Raw genomic sequence first — 17,184 nt, 5'->3', positions numbered from 1 at the left:
AAGTTAGACTAAGACAGCACCATAGGACCCACAAGTGAGCATGTGGACCAGACGGCCAAAGAGGTCATTTCAGTATAGTATGCCATGGGCTGTCAGTACATAGACAGGGGACACTACTGTACCAGAAATGGTGGCCACAGTCAGGAGACTCTGCCTTCCCGAGGTTAAACAAGGATTAACACATTCAGAAGTGTGGGAGATGCCAACCATCCAAGAGAACGTTCTGCTGGTTCTTACTTCCGAAGCAGTATACTACCTCCCTTTCTACACACCCACATCCCACAAAGGCATTTGGAACTCAACTCAAACGTTTTTAACACTTTTTTTGTGGGGAAGGGTGTTTCTTATCTCTGTGATAATCTGATTCAAGACTCTGGATCCTTTAATTATGAAAATGCACCTGCCCACATGTTTCAAGGATTTCCAAGGCCTCTCGAGGACCATCCATGGACCCAACTCCACGGACTCCGGGTTTGGAATTCTTCGTCTGATTTCCTTAACTGCATTCATTAGCCTAGAGGTTCTCAAACTTTGCCACATATTAAAATCACATGGGTAACTTTAAAAAATCCCAATGCTCAGGCCACATCCCGTTCCAGTTAAATCAGAGTCTCCGGGGCTGGGACCCAGGCATTAATATATATGATCTAATCTCCAGGCGATTTTAAAGCTCAGCCAAGTTTGAGAATCAAAGCACTGGTTTCGTTTTGGCACGCAGTTGCTCTAAGTCCTCTAGGGTCGGCTGTTTTCAACCATTGCGTCAGAAACAACAGAAAGGCGTCCGCTGCAGGAATAATTTATTTAGAATCATCTAGGAAGAAAGAAGTTAATTTGGGTCAGCGTGCGCATGACTTCGCAGCGTTTTCCCTGAGTCAATAAGCAGCTGCAATTTCTTCAGCGAACGCCAAGGGGCACCCTCTCCCTCCTGGCTCCACCTGGAACGCCTTCCCCTTTCGGATAGCACAAAGAGCCCGGCCTCCTCCAGGGTGACATCACAAAGGGCCGATCCCCCGCCCCTTCGGCGCCACCACGTGTGTCCCCGCGCCCGGCGGCCAACCGACTCAGTCCCTCGCCGGCAGGTCTTGGGCAGCGGAGGAGGGTGGTTGGCAGTGGCTGGAAGCTTCGCTATGGGAAGTTGCTCCTTCGCTCTCTCGCGCCCAGCCCGCCTCCCTGGTTCTCCGCAGCCGCTGTCGGAGGAGAGCACGGGGAGGCGCGGGCTGCAGCCGCCGCTGCCTCTCCCCGCCCGGGCCGCCGCGCCGCTGGGCAGGTGCTGAGCGCCCCGGAGCCTCTCTCGCCGCCTCCCTCCTCTGCCCAGCTGCCCGGCTGTCGCAGTGCACATGGGGTGCTGGAGGTAGATGGGCTCCCGACCGGGGAGGCGGCGGTGGATGCGGCGCTGGGCAGAAGCAGCCGCCGATTCCAGCTGCCGGGGGGCCACACGCCCCGGGCGCGCCTGCGAGTCCGGGGCTCAGCCATGGGGACCTCCGCGAGTAGCAGCACCGTCCTCGCCTCCTGCAGCCGCATCGCCGGAGCCACGATGATCGCCGGCTCCCTTCTCCTGGTGAGCGCTCGGGGAGACCGGGGGCGGCGGCCGCGCGGGAGCCGGAGGCGCCGCTCTCCAGGAGCGGGGCGGGTCTCCGGGCTGGGGCCGCGGGAGGCGTGGGGTCGGGCCGGCCGGGTTGGGGGGCCCTGCAAGACAAGACAGCACACGGGAGGGCTGCGACCGGTTTATTTGCGGGAGCCGCAGAGCTCAGCCGGGACTCGGGAATGTGGGTGAATTGTTTTCCTTGAAGCCTGGCTGCTCTGGAGGAGGCGCTAGGGGTGGCCGCCGGTTTTCCTGCGCATTTCAGGGCTTTCCCCCTACTCGGCCGCCCTCGTGCTCCCCACCCCCTCCCCACAGCCCCCCAGCCCCCGGCCGCTGTTCCCTCCGCGTGGTGTGGGGCTGGGGCTGCGGCGTGGGGCGCCGAGGGCTCCCCGCGGCCGCCGCTTTGTTGCAGCCGCAGTGTCATGTCGGGATGCTACCGCAGTGGGAGAGAGTGGGACCGGTGCGCGCCGGGCGGTGGAGATGCCGGGCGCATCCGCGCCTTGCGGTCCCCAACCGGGCGCAAGCCGCCCCCTCCCCCATCTCTCTTCCTTGGCTCGGGTGGGTCCCAGTTTCTGCACGCCAGAAAGAACCTTGAGACCCACTCAGGCGCTTCCAAAGCGGCAGCTCCCAGCCAGCCAGCGCGCTGACACTTAAGTTGGGGGAGGGGGAGAGAGCGCTGCATAAAGGAAGATGAATTTTCTCCAGTCTTTCTGTCCCTCGTTTACCTGGGTCCAGGCTGAAGACCCTACAGGGTGGGGCAGGTTCCTTCTTCAGTACCCGGGTCACATTCAGCTCTAGGGCGTGCCCTCTCCGGAATCCCATCACTTACCTGGTTGAAGCCTGACGTCACCCTTGACTCAAAACTTATCCCAACTTCCCCAGAGCCCTTCTCCTTCTTTCCAAATGTTAGGGGAGAGGGGGCGAGTTAGGTGGGAGAAAATTAATTTAAGATCAAACCCTTGAGCCACCATAAGCTTCCCATGCCTATCTTTTTGTCTCTGCAAGGAGGGTGGAGATTCTTAGCTAAAAACCAAACAAAAACAAAAAACAAGAGCCTATTTTCATGGCAGGGCTGTGTAAGGGAAAGGCAGGCTTGCTGTCTCCTTCCCGAAAAGGGCTTCATGCCTGCCTGGCCAAGATCTGCCTAGATCCCAGGGCACTGCAGTTGCTATGGCCTGGGCATTCATCCTACAGACACTGGTTCCCTGTGAGTGTGTGTTTTAAGGGAAGAGAGAGACTACGGGAAAGTTTGGTGCCCTTAGCATTTATAATGAGGCAAGTCCTAGTCTCCTTCGGAGACTCTTTTCTGCCCATTTAGAGTAACGGGAAAGTCAAGATTTGTAGCCTTGAAACAAGCTGCGAGGATGGTGAGCAGTTGCGGGTGGGGGGAGGTAGTCCCTTCAAGCCGGCACCTGGATTGATATAGTCTTGGTGTGGAGAGAAACCCGTCTAAGCCCATGGGAACACTGATCTTGACATCAGTGGACGTAGATCTGTCCTTGAGTTTCTTCCTTCTCTGCCTTGGATCTACTGTTCTAGCCCGCCACATGTCTGTCGGGTCCCTCCAACACTCACATCGAGTCCAGTCCTAGATTAAATCTTAAATCAGTGTATTTCATTTATTTTACCTTTTAGCATGAAATAGGTTCTTTTTTTTTTTTTTAAAGATTTTATTTTTTCCTTTTTCTCCCCAAAGCCCCCAAGTACATAGTTGTATATTCTTCGTTGTGGGTCTTTCTAGTTGTGGCATGTGGGACGCTACCTCAGCGTGGTTTGATGAGGGGTGCCATGTCCGCGCCCAGGATTCGAACCAACGAAACACTGGGCCGCCTGCAGCGGAGCGCGCGAACTTAACCACTTGGCCACGGGGCCAGCCCCTGAAATAGGTTCTTAAAGTAAGGTCTCGGTGTACTCAAAGTGTAAGAGCCTGGCTCCTTTTCTTAAGTCATTAACCTGGATTTACCTAAAAATTTTGCACTGGATTTGCAACTGAAAACCTGAGAATTGAAGTTTGGCTAATTTTTTTAAAAAGTGAAATTTATAGTGGAGCTTAGAAGCAGCCTCAAGGTGTTAGCTGAAATAGGAGTCCTTATTCTCCTGTTAACTACAATAGAAAGGCTCCACTTCAGTTCATGGAATGGCCGGGGGTCGACCCCTTGTCCTGAAGGGTGACTGAGAAGGGTGTACATGGGTCACCGGGGGCTATGTTGTAACCCCCAAGCAGGGTGGGGAGGTGCCATCTTTTATTTTTCCCATCGCCACTCTTGCAAGCTCCAGTCCTCAGGACAGGTGTTGTTAATGTATCAGACCATGGGCTCGTGACATATTTCTCAGGATTATTTATCCCATTGGGATTCTTGACCATGTGAAAATAACAGGCACCAGGTCCCAGAGCCCAAGTAAACATGGCAGGGTGCTCAGAACACTCCTGGGGGCCGTTAGTGACCTAAGTATACATTGTGATTAGATTAGACAATAATGAACCCAATACAACGTCCTGTTTATTATGGCTTACATTTACCCCTCTTCTTGCAAATATCTCCTCTATTGTGTGGCAATATTTGTTATTGTCATCATTTTTGATGCTTTTTCTTGTCGTGACAGGCTAGCTGTATGAAAGAGAACTTACTATAAGATTTTAAAAAAAAGCTAATACAAGGCCAGCCCTGGGGGCCTAGTCATTAAGTTCAGCGTGCTCTGCTTTGGTGGCCCAGGTTTGGTTCCCAGGTATGGACCTACACCGCTCTGTTAGCGGCCATGCTGTGCTGGTGGCCCACATACTAAAAAATAGAGGAAGATTGGTACAGATGTTAGCTCAGGGCAAATCTTCCTCAACAAAAAAACCAACCCCCCCATATGTGTATACTTATATATGATAATGATATGTATAACATATAGTATGATTTATATGTATATAAAAATTACTGTGCTAGGTGCTTTGTATATAGTATCTCATTTAACTCCCACTGTCTCTGAAGGGGGTGGTATTATTTCCATTTTACAGATGAGAAAATGGAGGCTGCAAAAGCATCATTGGTTTGACCTGGGCCACACAGCTCCCAAGTGAGGGCACTGAGGCTGGAGCCCAGGACTGTCTGACTCTCAGCTCACGCTCTGCCTCACGCCTGGGCCACACTGCCTGTGTCACAACTCCAAACTGCTGGATGATGAAATGTAACAGCAGAGAAGGCTCACTGGGGCAAAGTTGAAATGGGTGGTTTGGTCTGTCGCGGAACGTAATGAGAATTACGAGAGTGCCTCTGGTAGGAAGTGTTCTTGCTGCTTGCACTTCTGTTTCTGATGAATTGAGGTGTCTGCATGATACTGGAAAGTAAACCATAAACTGAAAGACAAAATTTTCTGTGTTCCAGCCCAAAAGTCTGTAGAGAAGATAAAGGAGATTTAGGTTTGTGCCGGTGTGAAGGAATGCCCTAGAAGGGCTTGCCCACTATGATGCGACACACTCAGGGATGTCTCTTGCCCTCAGGGAGCTTGCTTTGACTGGACGGATAGAATGTGGGCAGTGGGGCCAGCAGAAGAGAAGGGAGCCGTAATTGATGAGGAAATGGTGTCTCAAGTTTTCGAAACTGCTATTCTGCATATATTATGAATTCCAGAGAGAGGGACATTTGCTGCAAGGGCCTGGTCTTCTGTGTGCTGGCCTGGAAAGTACCAAGTATTAGTATTTGTCACTGTTATTGAGACTGGATACCTAGCTTGGTGCCACCTTCTGACCTTAGCTTCTTGAAGTTGTTGTCTAGAATTTGGCGCTTGACTTTGGCTATTTGACTAGGTAGGTGTGGCGTGCTCTGGTGGAGGCTGAACTTCTGATGGACTTGGTGGTAAGTTCAAGTAGAACTTTGAATTAGAGCTGATAGTACATCCAAAGGATTTTTCTCCTCTCTGTATAGCTCTTTCTTTTAAAGATTGGCACCTGAGCTAACATCTGTCGCCAATCTTTTTGCTTTTTCTTCATTTACCCAAAGCCCTCTGGTATATAGCTGTATATTCTAGTCGTGAGTGCTTCTGGCTGTGCTATGTGGGATGCCACCTCAGCGTGGCCTGATGAGCGGTGCCATGTCCTTGCCCAGGATCCGAACTGGCGAAACTTTGGGCCGCCGAAGTGGAGCGCGCGAACTTAACCACTTGGCCATGCGGCTGGCCCCTGCTCTCTCTATGTCTTAACTCCACAACACTGGAGTGTGAAAGTTGGAAGGAAAAAAACAGCCTAGATTTGGGAAGCAATTTATTGTATGTTAATAAACCTACATTGAGCACTTTCTCTGGGATAGGCATTGTCCTAGGCAGTGGGACCCCAGGGATGAATTAGGATCTGAGTGAAGCCCCACAGGTACAGTTTACATGGTGTATAAAATGTACATGGCTCCCAGCAGTGCTGGTTGGGTTTCACTGTCTTATAGGGAATCAGTGGCTGAATGTGATATACTCGAAGTAATACACAAAATGTGATTGATGTTGAAATCTTTAAACTGCTTGAAGTAACTTTGGCTGTTAGTCTGAAAGAGGAAGGAAAATCTTCCAAGTCTCAGAATAACATAGATTAGTCTTGGTAAGGAAGGTGACTCATAATCAGAAGAATGGAGAATTCTGGGGATCTGTACTGGAATGCGGGGTTTCCAGCATTCCCCGTGAGTCTTCCATCCTTGTCAAAATGTATAGAATGGGATCGAGCTTTCTCATCGAAACTGTTTCTAGAGGCGTGTGGCTGGCTGAAGCTGCCTCAGGTCCAGTCCAAACCTCCAGTGTAAATAACATACGCAAGCAAACCCAATCAGCAAGAAATAAATTCCTCGAAATGGAATGTCTGCTACCTTAGGTTAAGAAAAAACATGAGACTAAAAAGGCATAAATCCACCAACTGGCTAAATTACATATTTTAGCGTGGCTAAATTTGGACAGAGTCTATCAAGCTGGATGTGTAGGCACAGTTAATGCCCTATTTTCCAGGACAGTTTGCAGAAGGCCCCTTTCTCCAGGTGTGCCCTTATTGGATAGGGGCAAGTAGGCATGAGCTGCTGGGCTGGCCCTGGCTGGTGGTCTGTGGACTTTCTGCATTGTGGATCAGAATGCAGAGACATCACTTTACACTTGATTCCATCTGTCCAGATGAGAGGTAAAACCTCTTTGGAGATTCCATAGGCAAGTTGAAAATTGGTTTTGTACTCACCTGGCCCTTTATAAAGTACATGAAATGTAATTGGCGTAAGCAAACTTCATTAATTTTTTTGGTGTCGGGAAATGGTCAGATGCATCATCAGACTATTCAAGGGCCTGTATGAATCGAGTGACTTTTCATTGCGTAAACTCCAATGCCTATTTTCCAGTAAGCACTAATACTCTGCTGGCCCTCTTCCCCCAGTAGGCCTGGCAAATTCCGGTGATGCCAGGCCACTGGCAACTTCCTGGCAAACTCAGGTGCTTCTGTTCTGTGACAAGAGGAGCCCAGAGTATCATCACCTTTGGGCATGTGCCTGATGACCATTTGGAGCAGACTCAGTCTGCACCATCAGGCTCAGAGATGTCTCTTTGACAGAATGAAAACTGAAGCCATAGTAAGAGTCAACTTGGCCCCCCAAATTGAACCCCCCTTTAGCATTAGCAGGACACTGGGCTTTGTTGCTTCTGGAGTGGCAGCTGCTGTGCTTTGATTCTTTAGGAATAGGGGCAAGATCATGAGTAAATACTGGCCTTGCCCAGTGTTTGTATTTGTCAAATACCAAAAGTAAATAGGAATCCTAAGTTGGCTTGCATGCTGCCACCTGGCTTTCCTACCACCTCCCGTTTCCAGCCTGAGTCCAGGAGGAGGGGAGCTGGGCAGAGGTTATACCCCGGGAGGAAGCTGGCAGATGTCATTGAGCGTGTGCTGAACTGGGACTGTCGAGAGGTGGGGCTCACTGATGCAGGCTGTTGATTCAGAGCAGCAGTGGTCTCACTCTTCTTGAGGGGTGCTAAACGCTGCTGGGAACGGTTCATTCTCCCTGCATTCTGGCTATCTCGATTTTTTTCACATCAGCCTCCTGGCCAAGGAGATGACAGATGTTTGCAGTGGTGGGAAAGTTGTGCTCAGAAGGACCTCAGACAGTGGGCATGGCCAGGATGTGGGTGGGTAGTCAGGGCACTGAGCTGTGGCCCCATCCTGTCTTTAGAATATATGAAAATTATGTCAAAGGCTTTGTTCTAAAGTAAAAAACAGAACAAAAAGAAAAAAAGGAAAGGAGGCTTAGTAAGGGAAGTCATAGCAAGGCTCATTATCTGCTCTTTGTATAGTTTTCCACGTGCTCTTCTAGCCTGGAACTACTTGGTGGCTCTGTTGCTTGGAGCCATTTGCAAATCTGTTTTGGGTGAAGGAACATGAGTTTAATGGCTTTAGGAGAGAGGAGAGGAATGAATCCATGAGTCGTACAATCAAATGAGAGCAGCGGGGAATTTAAGATGGCTTTGGTGCTGAGAGCCCAGAAGGGAGGAATATTAATGGCTGTTAATATTAATCATTGATTTGATATTACCAACTCCTCTTATGTTCAGTACTTACCATTGACATTGTGTTGAGTACCTTCTACAAATGATCCCGGTAAATCTTACAAATCCATGACCTAGTAAGTAGCATTAGTCCCATTTTACAGATAAGGGGATGAGGCTTAAGAGAGGTTACGGTCAAGCAATTGACAACTGCTAGAAAGAAGATTCAAATCTAGGTCAGTGTGGCTTCGTACACACCGCTCTTAGTGCCCGCTTGTGGGTAGGAGACGAGTAACCTGAATTTACTGGAATTTTGTTTTCTGTTAAAGGAATGATTTTACCCAAGAATTAAATGTTCTCTTTCCATCCGATGAACACTTCTGCTCCATGATGGCATTTGGAAGTTTAGCCAAAATGGCTGATTATATAGTAAGAGCAACCTGTGTGTGTGTGTGTGTGTGTGTGTGTGTATGTATTAAAAGGGGAGGGCGTGGAGTCATTGGCAAGCGTTTTCCTATGGTGTGACTCTGACGGGCAAGGTGCCATGGTTAAGATGGAAAGATCCTCTTGCAAGTTGAAATGTTATAAATAGGGGATGGATGCTTTGCTTTCCTGCTACTTGGGTCATTTTGAAAAATATTTGCTTAGTGAGTAACAGTGTAACATGGGTTCTGCTTAGCAATGTAGTTTCAACTTAACTTAGCCTGAGAACCTGGGGACTGTTTAGGGTTTTCTTCGCTGCTAGTCTGATTATTTGTATGGGATGAGTGCATGGGTTTGCAGCACCTGTTATTAGTATTTCCTTTGTTAGCTATTCATTTCAGGTCTCTGAAACTTTAATTCCGTGATGTGCATAGTCCCACTGATGATGTTCTCTTGTGGTTTCTTGCGCTCTCTGTAGCAGACGTGTAAACAAGCTTTTAAACACCCCTCCTAGATTGTAGATACTGAGAAAGAAAGGTAAAGTGTGAGAGGAAATTTAATCACTGGTTCTGGGAAAGAGGGTGGAATTCTGGTCTCCCAAAGAACCTTTGAGATGAGACCATTATCTGATTTCATCCTTGGCATGGCCAGGTCAGCTTAATCAGGATTAGGAGAGGAGGGAGGGGTCAGAAGGGGGAAAAAGATTCAAAGGCAAATGTTGGCAGATTCCAAGAATAATTTAACTGGGTTATTCACTCCTTGCTCTTCCTTTACTTCTAGAAGTTCATGGCTCCTTGTATTTAAATCTTGTGTACCTGGCCCAGGGAAAATGCCAAATTGGACAAAGTTTGGGTCTGCGTCTCTCCTCATTTGGAATGCTCAGGGGCCAAGGTTGTTATTTCATTTCAGCTTCTTAAAGACGCCGGACAGTGTGTTATTCATCTTTGTATTCTGGCTCAATGGCATGACACATAGTAGATAAGCAGTAAATGATTGTTGAATGAATTCCGGAAGGATCTTGTTCTAAACTGTTCATTCATTCTGGACAAGTTAGAGAGCAATTGGAGTTTACGCTACATTTCAGTACTCTGAGCTACAACTCAAGGGTATTTAGTTATTAACGAAGAACATTTTAAACTTAAGCAAGTTGGCAGACTAGAAGAACCTAGTAGGTATGGAATTCTCTTTATGTGTCTTCCCAATTCATTTTTATTCTTCGACAGTATGCAAACATTTATGTATAGTTAAAAACTAATGTGTATGTACTTAGTTGTGTTTTGCTTTTCTTGTGTAGCTATTTTCTATTATCTTACAGATATTTTTCACTCATTTAATGAATATGGTGCATCTATTAAATGTTAGATGTTACTAGTCTCTGGGTATATGATAGTAAAAGGTTATTCATGGCCCCTTCCTCTTGGAGTTCATAGATTATCAGGTAAAACAGAAGGGGTGACTAAGTCCTCTTTAAGGACTGACCTCCTTAAGGAACAGAAGGAAGAGTATGCCAGTATGAGGGAACAGCATGGGGAATGGTCCAGAGGTAGGAAAGAGGCTACGTGTTCACAGAGCAGAAAGAAGGCCATCATGGTGGGGGCTCAGGTTGGTGTGGTTGGGCAAAGGGAGTGTGGATTGAGGTTGAAGAGGTAGGCAGGGCCCAAATCATATGAGACCTTTTAAGGTGTGAACGTGTCAGCATATCATTTGGAGTTCAGAGGCAAGCAGGGTTGAATTAGATTTTGTTTTTTTTTCCTGGGAAAGACTTGCTCTGAGCTAACATCTGTTGCCAGTCTCACCACCCCCACCTTTTTTTCTCCCCAAAGCCCCAGCACATAGTTGTATATTCTAGTTGTAAGTCCTTCCAGTTCTTCTATGTGACCTGCTGCCACAGCATGGCTACTGACAGACAAGCGATGTGGTTCTGTGCCCGGGAACGGAACCTGGGCCACCGAAGCGGAGCGTGCCAAACTTTAATAACCACTAGGCCATCAGGGCTGGCTCTGAATTAGATTTTTTTAAAGCTCGTTCTGGCAGCTCTATGGAGAATGGATTAGAAAAGGGAAGCACAGAAGCAGGAGGCCAGCTGCAGTCTTTCTGAAGCTCAGGGGAGAGGTAAAGATTCTCGGTGGTGGCTGGGAAGAATGGGGATTAGTGGATAGATTTGAGAGATTTTGCAAAGAGTTTACTGATGGTGAGATATGAAGGGGCAAGTGGAATTGAAGGAAAGCAGTCATGAGGGCTGACTCCCTGGTTCCTAAGTTGAATAGTCCACAGCGGTCTGATTACCTTGAAGGGAAAGGCTGTGTGCGGGGGGACGGAGCGGGATTGGGGAACCCGAAGTTTGGATCTGTAGGTTTGAGGTGCCCGGGATTCCTGGCAATTCAAGCTTTCATGCCTGCCATTTTTCATGGCCCCCTCTGCTCTGGTTGGCAGTGTGTTGGGCCATCCTTCTGTTGTTGGATGCTTGGGTGGTGGTGGTTGTTCTCACTGCCAGCAGTGCTCATGGAATTGTCTCTGTACAAACCAATTGCTCTTTGTCCTTTTGGGTTGTTCCCAAAAGTGAGGTATATTTGAGGTATATTCCCCAAAGTGGAATTGCTCGGTTACAGGAAATGAATGAACAGTTTTATGGCTCTTGCCGCATATTGCCAGATTGTCTTTAGAAAGACTGAATTAATTTAGAGCCCCACCAGCAACCTATAAATGTGCCTTCTACCCCACAAGCCTGCCAACACTGGACTTTAGCATCTTAATTTATTTATGCTGCTTTAATATAGACATGTAAGGGTCCTTGGTTATGCAAATTTGCATTGCCCTAGTTGCTAGGAACATCATAAATTTATCCAGATGATGATTACCTTTCTAATTACTCATGTTGTCCTCTGTCTCTGCTATGGACTGGACTTTGTGTAAACCTCATTTGCATTAATTCTTTATATATTCTCGTTATAACCTTTTATTACTGTGTATGACATTTCTACATTCTACATTTAATATTATATTTAATAACACAAATTTAAGTTAATATTCTTAAGCCCATTTTTTTATATATCTGAGAATATCTTTTTTGTCGATTTTAATGGTCAGAAATTGATCTCTTTGCAGATGGACTAAATAAACTATTTGATTACTTTTAATTGTATATTTGATCTTTTTAATGTTGCGTTTGTTGACTTTTCTGGACTTCAGCATCATATGAACTACCTCAGTGTGATCTGCAGGATGTTCATACCCATTGCATAAGTAAGGGATTGTATGGCCAAATAAGTTTGGGAAGAGCTGGGTGCTAATAAGTGACCATTTTCTGCAGCCTTCCTGCAGGGTCTCCTGGAACGCCAACAGGCTAATATTGTGTCTCTCCAAGAGAGGGCTGCAATCAGGAGCATTTCCTAAACTTTCAGACCAGGGATTGGTAAACTTTATCAGTAAAGAGCTGCATAGTAAGTATTTTCAGCTTTTTCTGCCTTGTGGTCTCTGTGGGAACTACTCAGCTCTGCCGTTGTGCTTTGAAAGCAGCTGTGGGCAATACCTGAAAGAAAGGGCGTGGCTGCATTCCAATAAAACTTGATTTGTGGGCACTGCAATGTGAATTTCAAATAATTTTCATGTGTCACAAACATATTCTTCTTTTGATTTTTTTTTCCAACTACTTAAAATGTAAAAACCATTCTTAGCTTGTGGGCTATAAAAAAAGCAGGCAGCCGGCTAGAGTTTGTTCACCTATGTTTTAGACCCTAGAATCATTTTATTTTTATTTGTTTATTTATTTTCTTTTGAGGAAGATTAGTCCTCAGCTAACTACTGCCAGTCCTCCTCTTTTTGCTGAGGAAGACTGGCCCTGAGCTAACATCCGTGCCCATCTTCCTCTACTTTATATGTGGCATGCCTACCACAGCATGGCATGCCAAGCGGTGCCATGTCTGCACCCAGGATCGGAACCAGCGAACGCCGGGCCGCCGAGAAGCGGAACGTGTGAACTTAACCACTGCGCCATTGGGTGGGCCCGACCCTAGAATCATTTTAACATCTTATAGGACTAGATCAGGGAAATTCACTCTGGAAACTGCTTACTTAAATTCTGCCCCATTTGTCTGAAGTGTACTTATTAATAGTAAATCCTTTCTCCTCTTATATTTTCTCACTTGCTATGTACTAAGTTTATATTTTAAATCTGTGTGAAATGCCAGTTGGTCCTTGTGTGTCCTTTAACTCATTGTTGTGCAGGCTATATCTTTGTTTTGTAGAATGCTCCAAGTCTCATCGGGTATCTTTTAGGATTACAGCTTTTTAAAATCTGGAGTCTTGGATACTGCAGAGGGTTCCTGGATCCAATTCCAACACGTGTGTGGAGGCGTCCCCACACCAACGAGCAGATCTTGGTTGCCAGCAGGGTGTCTGAGAATTCAGTTCCTTCTAACGCTGTCTACCCAGGCAGAGAATCAGATTCCACAGGTAAAAGGCTCAGTCCTACAAGACCACCCTTCTCGAGTTTGATTAATTTGCTAGAACGGCTCACAGTACTCAAGAAAATCTACTTACTCACTAGATTACCAATTTATTACAAAGAATGTGAAAAGATACGAATCAACGGCCAGATGAAGAGAAACGTAGGGCGAGGGCCGGAGCAAAGGAGTTCCTGTCCTGGAGTCTGGCGCAGTGGCGCAGGGAAGCGGGGAAGCGGTCTGGTTCCCCAGTATGGAAGCTCTCCTTCTGGGTTTTTAAGGAGGCTTCATTATGTAGTCATGATTGACCAAGTCGTTGGCCATTGGCAGTTGATCCACCCTCAAATTGCCCCTCGGATCCCCGCTCTCCTCCCCTCTCCTGCCTGGAAATCAGGGAGTGGACTCCAGTCCTCTGATCATCCGCTGGTGCTGGTTCTCCCGGCAACCAGCCACAGCCCTTGGGTGGGGTCCAAAAGTCACCTTAAGTCATCTTTGTGGCCCTGAAGCATTTCCAGGAACTGAGGACAAGAATCTAAATATTATAACAAAAGATGCTCCCTTTGCTCTTATGCTCGGGCAACTCCAGGGTTTTGGTTGCTGTGAGCCAGGAACTGTGGATGAAGACCAGATATATCTGAACAATATATTTTGGTCCTCTGAATTGACCCAATGTATATTGCTTATAAATCACAGTATTGCAGGAATTGGATATTTGCATTTTCATTGGGGTATTTTAAAAGATTGTCTAATCCTGAGGGAATGAAGCTAAAATAGAGTAGAACGATAAGTAGAAGGAGTGATCATTAAAATAACTGACATTTGTGGAGCACTTACTTGTGTCACACGTGTTCTACCTGCTTTATCTGTGTTAAAAATTAATTGTGAAAACAATCTTAGGAGAGTAGCTATTACTATTATTTCGATTACACTAATGAGGACATGGAGACGTGGGCTGAGCCTCTTGCTAAAATCCCCCAGCTGGGACCTGAGAGAGCTGGGCCTGCTCAGCACCCTGGAAGCTAAAATGGGTTTTGTTTATACTTTCGTGCTGGAGTTGCTGCGCTGGCTGGTGCGTGTTAGCCTGCCTTGGTTTATATAAGGATTCTATAAATTCTTTGAGCACAGAAGAGTATCTCCCTGAACCTTTGCCACTGTCTTGTTTATAACGTGGCTTCTCCCTGTAGGTGGGGGTCGTAGCCTATAGAAATAGTCGTCGAAGCGGATGGAAGGAGATGAAGTTCTGTGGTCCAGGGATTGAGTGCCGGGTGCGCAGAGGCCTCTCTCTGCACTGCAGGTTGCAGGGAAGACGGCATCTGGGTTAGGTCTTGTCCGTTTTTTTCCTTTTCCCAGTGTCCCCTGAGCTTGCCTCCTTCTAGTCCTACAGTCAGCACATTCTAGCCTTGGCCGTCTCCATATTCACTTGCTTTGACAGCAGTCCCTGCTTTTGACCCAGCAACAGAAGACTTTTTTAAATCGGAGAGGGGAGAAGGAAATGCGGGAGCTGACCAAATTTATGTAACTGGGAGCAGTACTGTCTGTGCTTTGTGGAAGCCTTATCCTTGGAGCTTTCCTCGTTGCGCGTTCTTTTTCTCCCTTCAAAGCTAGAGAACTCTCAGCGGTCAGTGTCTTGCTGTTATGAATATGTGAGGCTCACAATGGCCAGACATTCTAGGGCGTCTAGTTCTACCTGGCTTTTGCCTTTTGATCATCTTAATAGATGTTGCATAGTCACCTTCTCAGGAATAACTTGCTCTCCTTATCTTTATTATAGTATCTGCAGTAGCTGAGATCCCTCTGAAACTATTAGTTTTATGCAGCATTAAAAAATTTCTAGGGGGAGCTGGCCTGGTGGCGTAGTGGTTAAGTTTGCGTGCTCTACTTCAGAGGCCCGGGATTCACAGGTTTGGATCCAGGCGCATACCTAGCATCGCTTATCAAGCCATGCTGTGGCAGTGTCCCACATAAAATAGAGGAAGATTGGCATAGATATTAGCCCAGTGACAGTCTTCCTCAACCAAGAAGAGGAAGATTGGCAGTGGATGTTATCTCGGGGCCAATCTCCCTCACCAAAAAAACCAAGTAATTTCTAAAGTAAATTCACAAGCTGTGTTCCTGTTTGTCCATTATGAATAGACAAAAGTTTACCACTGCCTTGAGTTTGCTCATTTCCATTAAAAATTATTGGAATTTGCTAGGGAACAAGAATGACATAAATATGTTGTTCTTGTAAACTGCAAGGAGTTTTTTCCCATTTGTTCGAAGGGTGAGGTCATGGGATAAGAATTGTTGAGGTAAATAGGCATCAACTTTCTAACGTGTATTAGCACATCTGGATGCTTCTGGTCTTCAGTTGGGTCCGTCTCTTCCCTGGAGTAGAAGTGACAACAGGGCAGATGTGATGTGGGTCACCAAGGTGAGTGTGGGGGGTCCTGGAAGCCTTTATAGCTTGTCCTTTTATTTTATTTATTTTTTTGAGGAAGATTAGCTCTGAGCTAACATCTACCACCAAACCTCCTCTTGTTTGCTGAGGAAGACTGGCTCTGAGCCAACATCCGTGGCCATCTTCCTCTACTTTATTTGTGGGACGCCTGCCACAGCGTGGTTTGACAAGCAGTGTGTAGGTCCGCACCTGGGATCTGAACTGGCGAACCCCGGGCTCCCGAAGTGGAACGTGCGAACTTAACCGCTGCGCCACCGGGCCGGCCCCGTCCTTTTAGACCTGCCTCTTCCCTCCTTCGAAATCTTTGTCCTGAGCATTACCTTTTAATCACTCAGTAAGTATGTGTAGTGTTCTCATATCCTGTTGGGGATGGGACACTAATATTTGCCTCATTTGTCCATTATTGTTGGTGAAATAAGTGTCCTGGCGAAATAAAATTTTCCAAATTACCAAAGTTTAAACTAGGATGGAACATAGATAACTTCTGAAGAATAATCTCATTATACTGCTTATAATTCTAAGCACCGTTAGTATATAAATCTTTTTCATAAAGTGAGAGGAGATGTTTTAAATTCATGGTTATATTTGCTTGTCATCTTAAGCAACATGCTGAGCATCATTCTTGTAAGCCAGTTATGGTTCCGGAAGTACAAATGATGTCGTCAGGGTCTTTGGAGGGGAAAGGACCTCTTTCCCCATAGGCTGAAGGCTGCCAGACTGCTTTCTCTCTTGAATTATCCTGGCGATTCTCTCACGCTTGGCTTAACACCTGTGCTTTCCTCCAGCAAGCTCCTCTGCCACCACACTTTCATGTGCTGCTTCTAATTATTTATGGTCTGCAGATCCATTCGTTCATTTAGTCAACAAACGCATGAGGTATACCCTGACTCACGTGCGTCCTTGAGGGCTCGGAGAGCATTAGGAGGGAAAACAGATTCTGTTCTTGTCCTCATGGAGTGTGGGGTCCAGGGGGAAGACACACTAAACAGATCCATGTGCAACTACAAAATTGTGGTAGTCCTATAGGAAAAAAGGGAAGAAAGGGAAACCTGTTTTAATTTGGGGAGAGGGCCAGGGATGGCGTTTCCGAGGGAGTTCCATCTCTGGTAAAGATTTTGCATTTCGTCCGTGAGTCATGAGGGAAGCCATTGGGAGTTCTAAGCAAGGGATGGAAGGATCAGATTTGGTGTGTGAGTGGGAGTGAATGTCAAGAAAGGAAGCCAAGAACTCAGTCCTCATTGCTAGACACTCTGAGGAGGTCTGAGGATCCCTGCAAGGGAGCTCCTGGTCCCTGCATTTTTGGACATTTCTTTTCACTGCTCAGTGCGGGTATTGGTAGCCTTTTTTTCTGTAAATGGGCAGACAGTAAATATTTTAAGTTTGCGGGCCATATGGTCTCTTGCAACTATCCAGCTCTGCCGTCGTATGAAAGCAGCCATAGGCAATGCCTAAACGAATGTCTGGGTTCCAGTAAAACTTAAAAGAACGAGTGGCATGCAGGATTTAGTTTGCTCACCCCTGGTTCAGAGGATGCTCTGTTGATGATTTCCGTGATCTTTATTATTGAGGTGGTTGAGCAAGGGAGGAAATGCAATCTACGTGGTTGTTCCTGGCCTTGAGCTGCTTATGATCATTATGGGAAGATAAATATATACACTTAGGAGGTCATCAACAAACATTATAAGACAATATGTAATTAGATACCAAAACAATGAAGAGAAACAGGAAATGTGATGAAGAGTTTGCTCATCTACTTGGAATCTGGGTGTCTAGGACTAGTTGTAAAGGCTCCACGGAAAAGGTGAAATTTGACAGAC

At 46.6% G+C, this 17,184-nt stretch overlaps 1 protein-coding gene across 1 annotated transcript in view; it reads left to right on the top strand.

The window, feature by feature from the left end:
- Positions 1-650: 650 nt before the first annotated feature.
- The window catches only part of TNFRSF21 (TNF receptor superfamily member 21), a 66,419-nt gene continuing 49,885 nt past the window's right edge, over positions 651-17,184 (top strand). The window contains exon 1 of the mRNA XM_001502707.7: positions 651-1,558. Coding sequence (XP_001502757.3) covers positions 1,472-1,558 — 87 coding nt within the window. The 5' untranslated portion in view covers positions 651-1,471. The remainder of the gene's footprint in view (positions 1,559-17,184) is intronic.

The sequence above is a fragment of the Equus caballus genome, chromosome 20 (genome assembly GCF_041296265.1).
Source record: "Equus caballus isolate H_3958 breed thoroughbred chromosome 20, TB-T2T, whole genome shotgun sequence".
NCBI classification, from domain to species: domain Eukaryota; kingdom Metazoa; phylum Chordata; class Mammalia; order Perissodactyla; family Equidae; genus Equus; species Equus caballus.
This window is presented reverse-complemented; position numbering and strand designations above follow the sequence as displayed.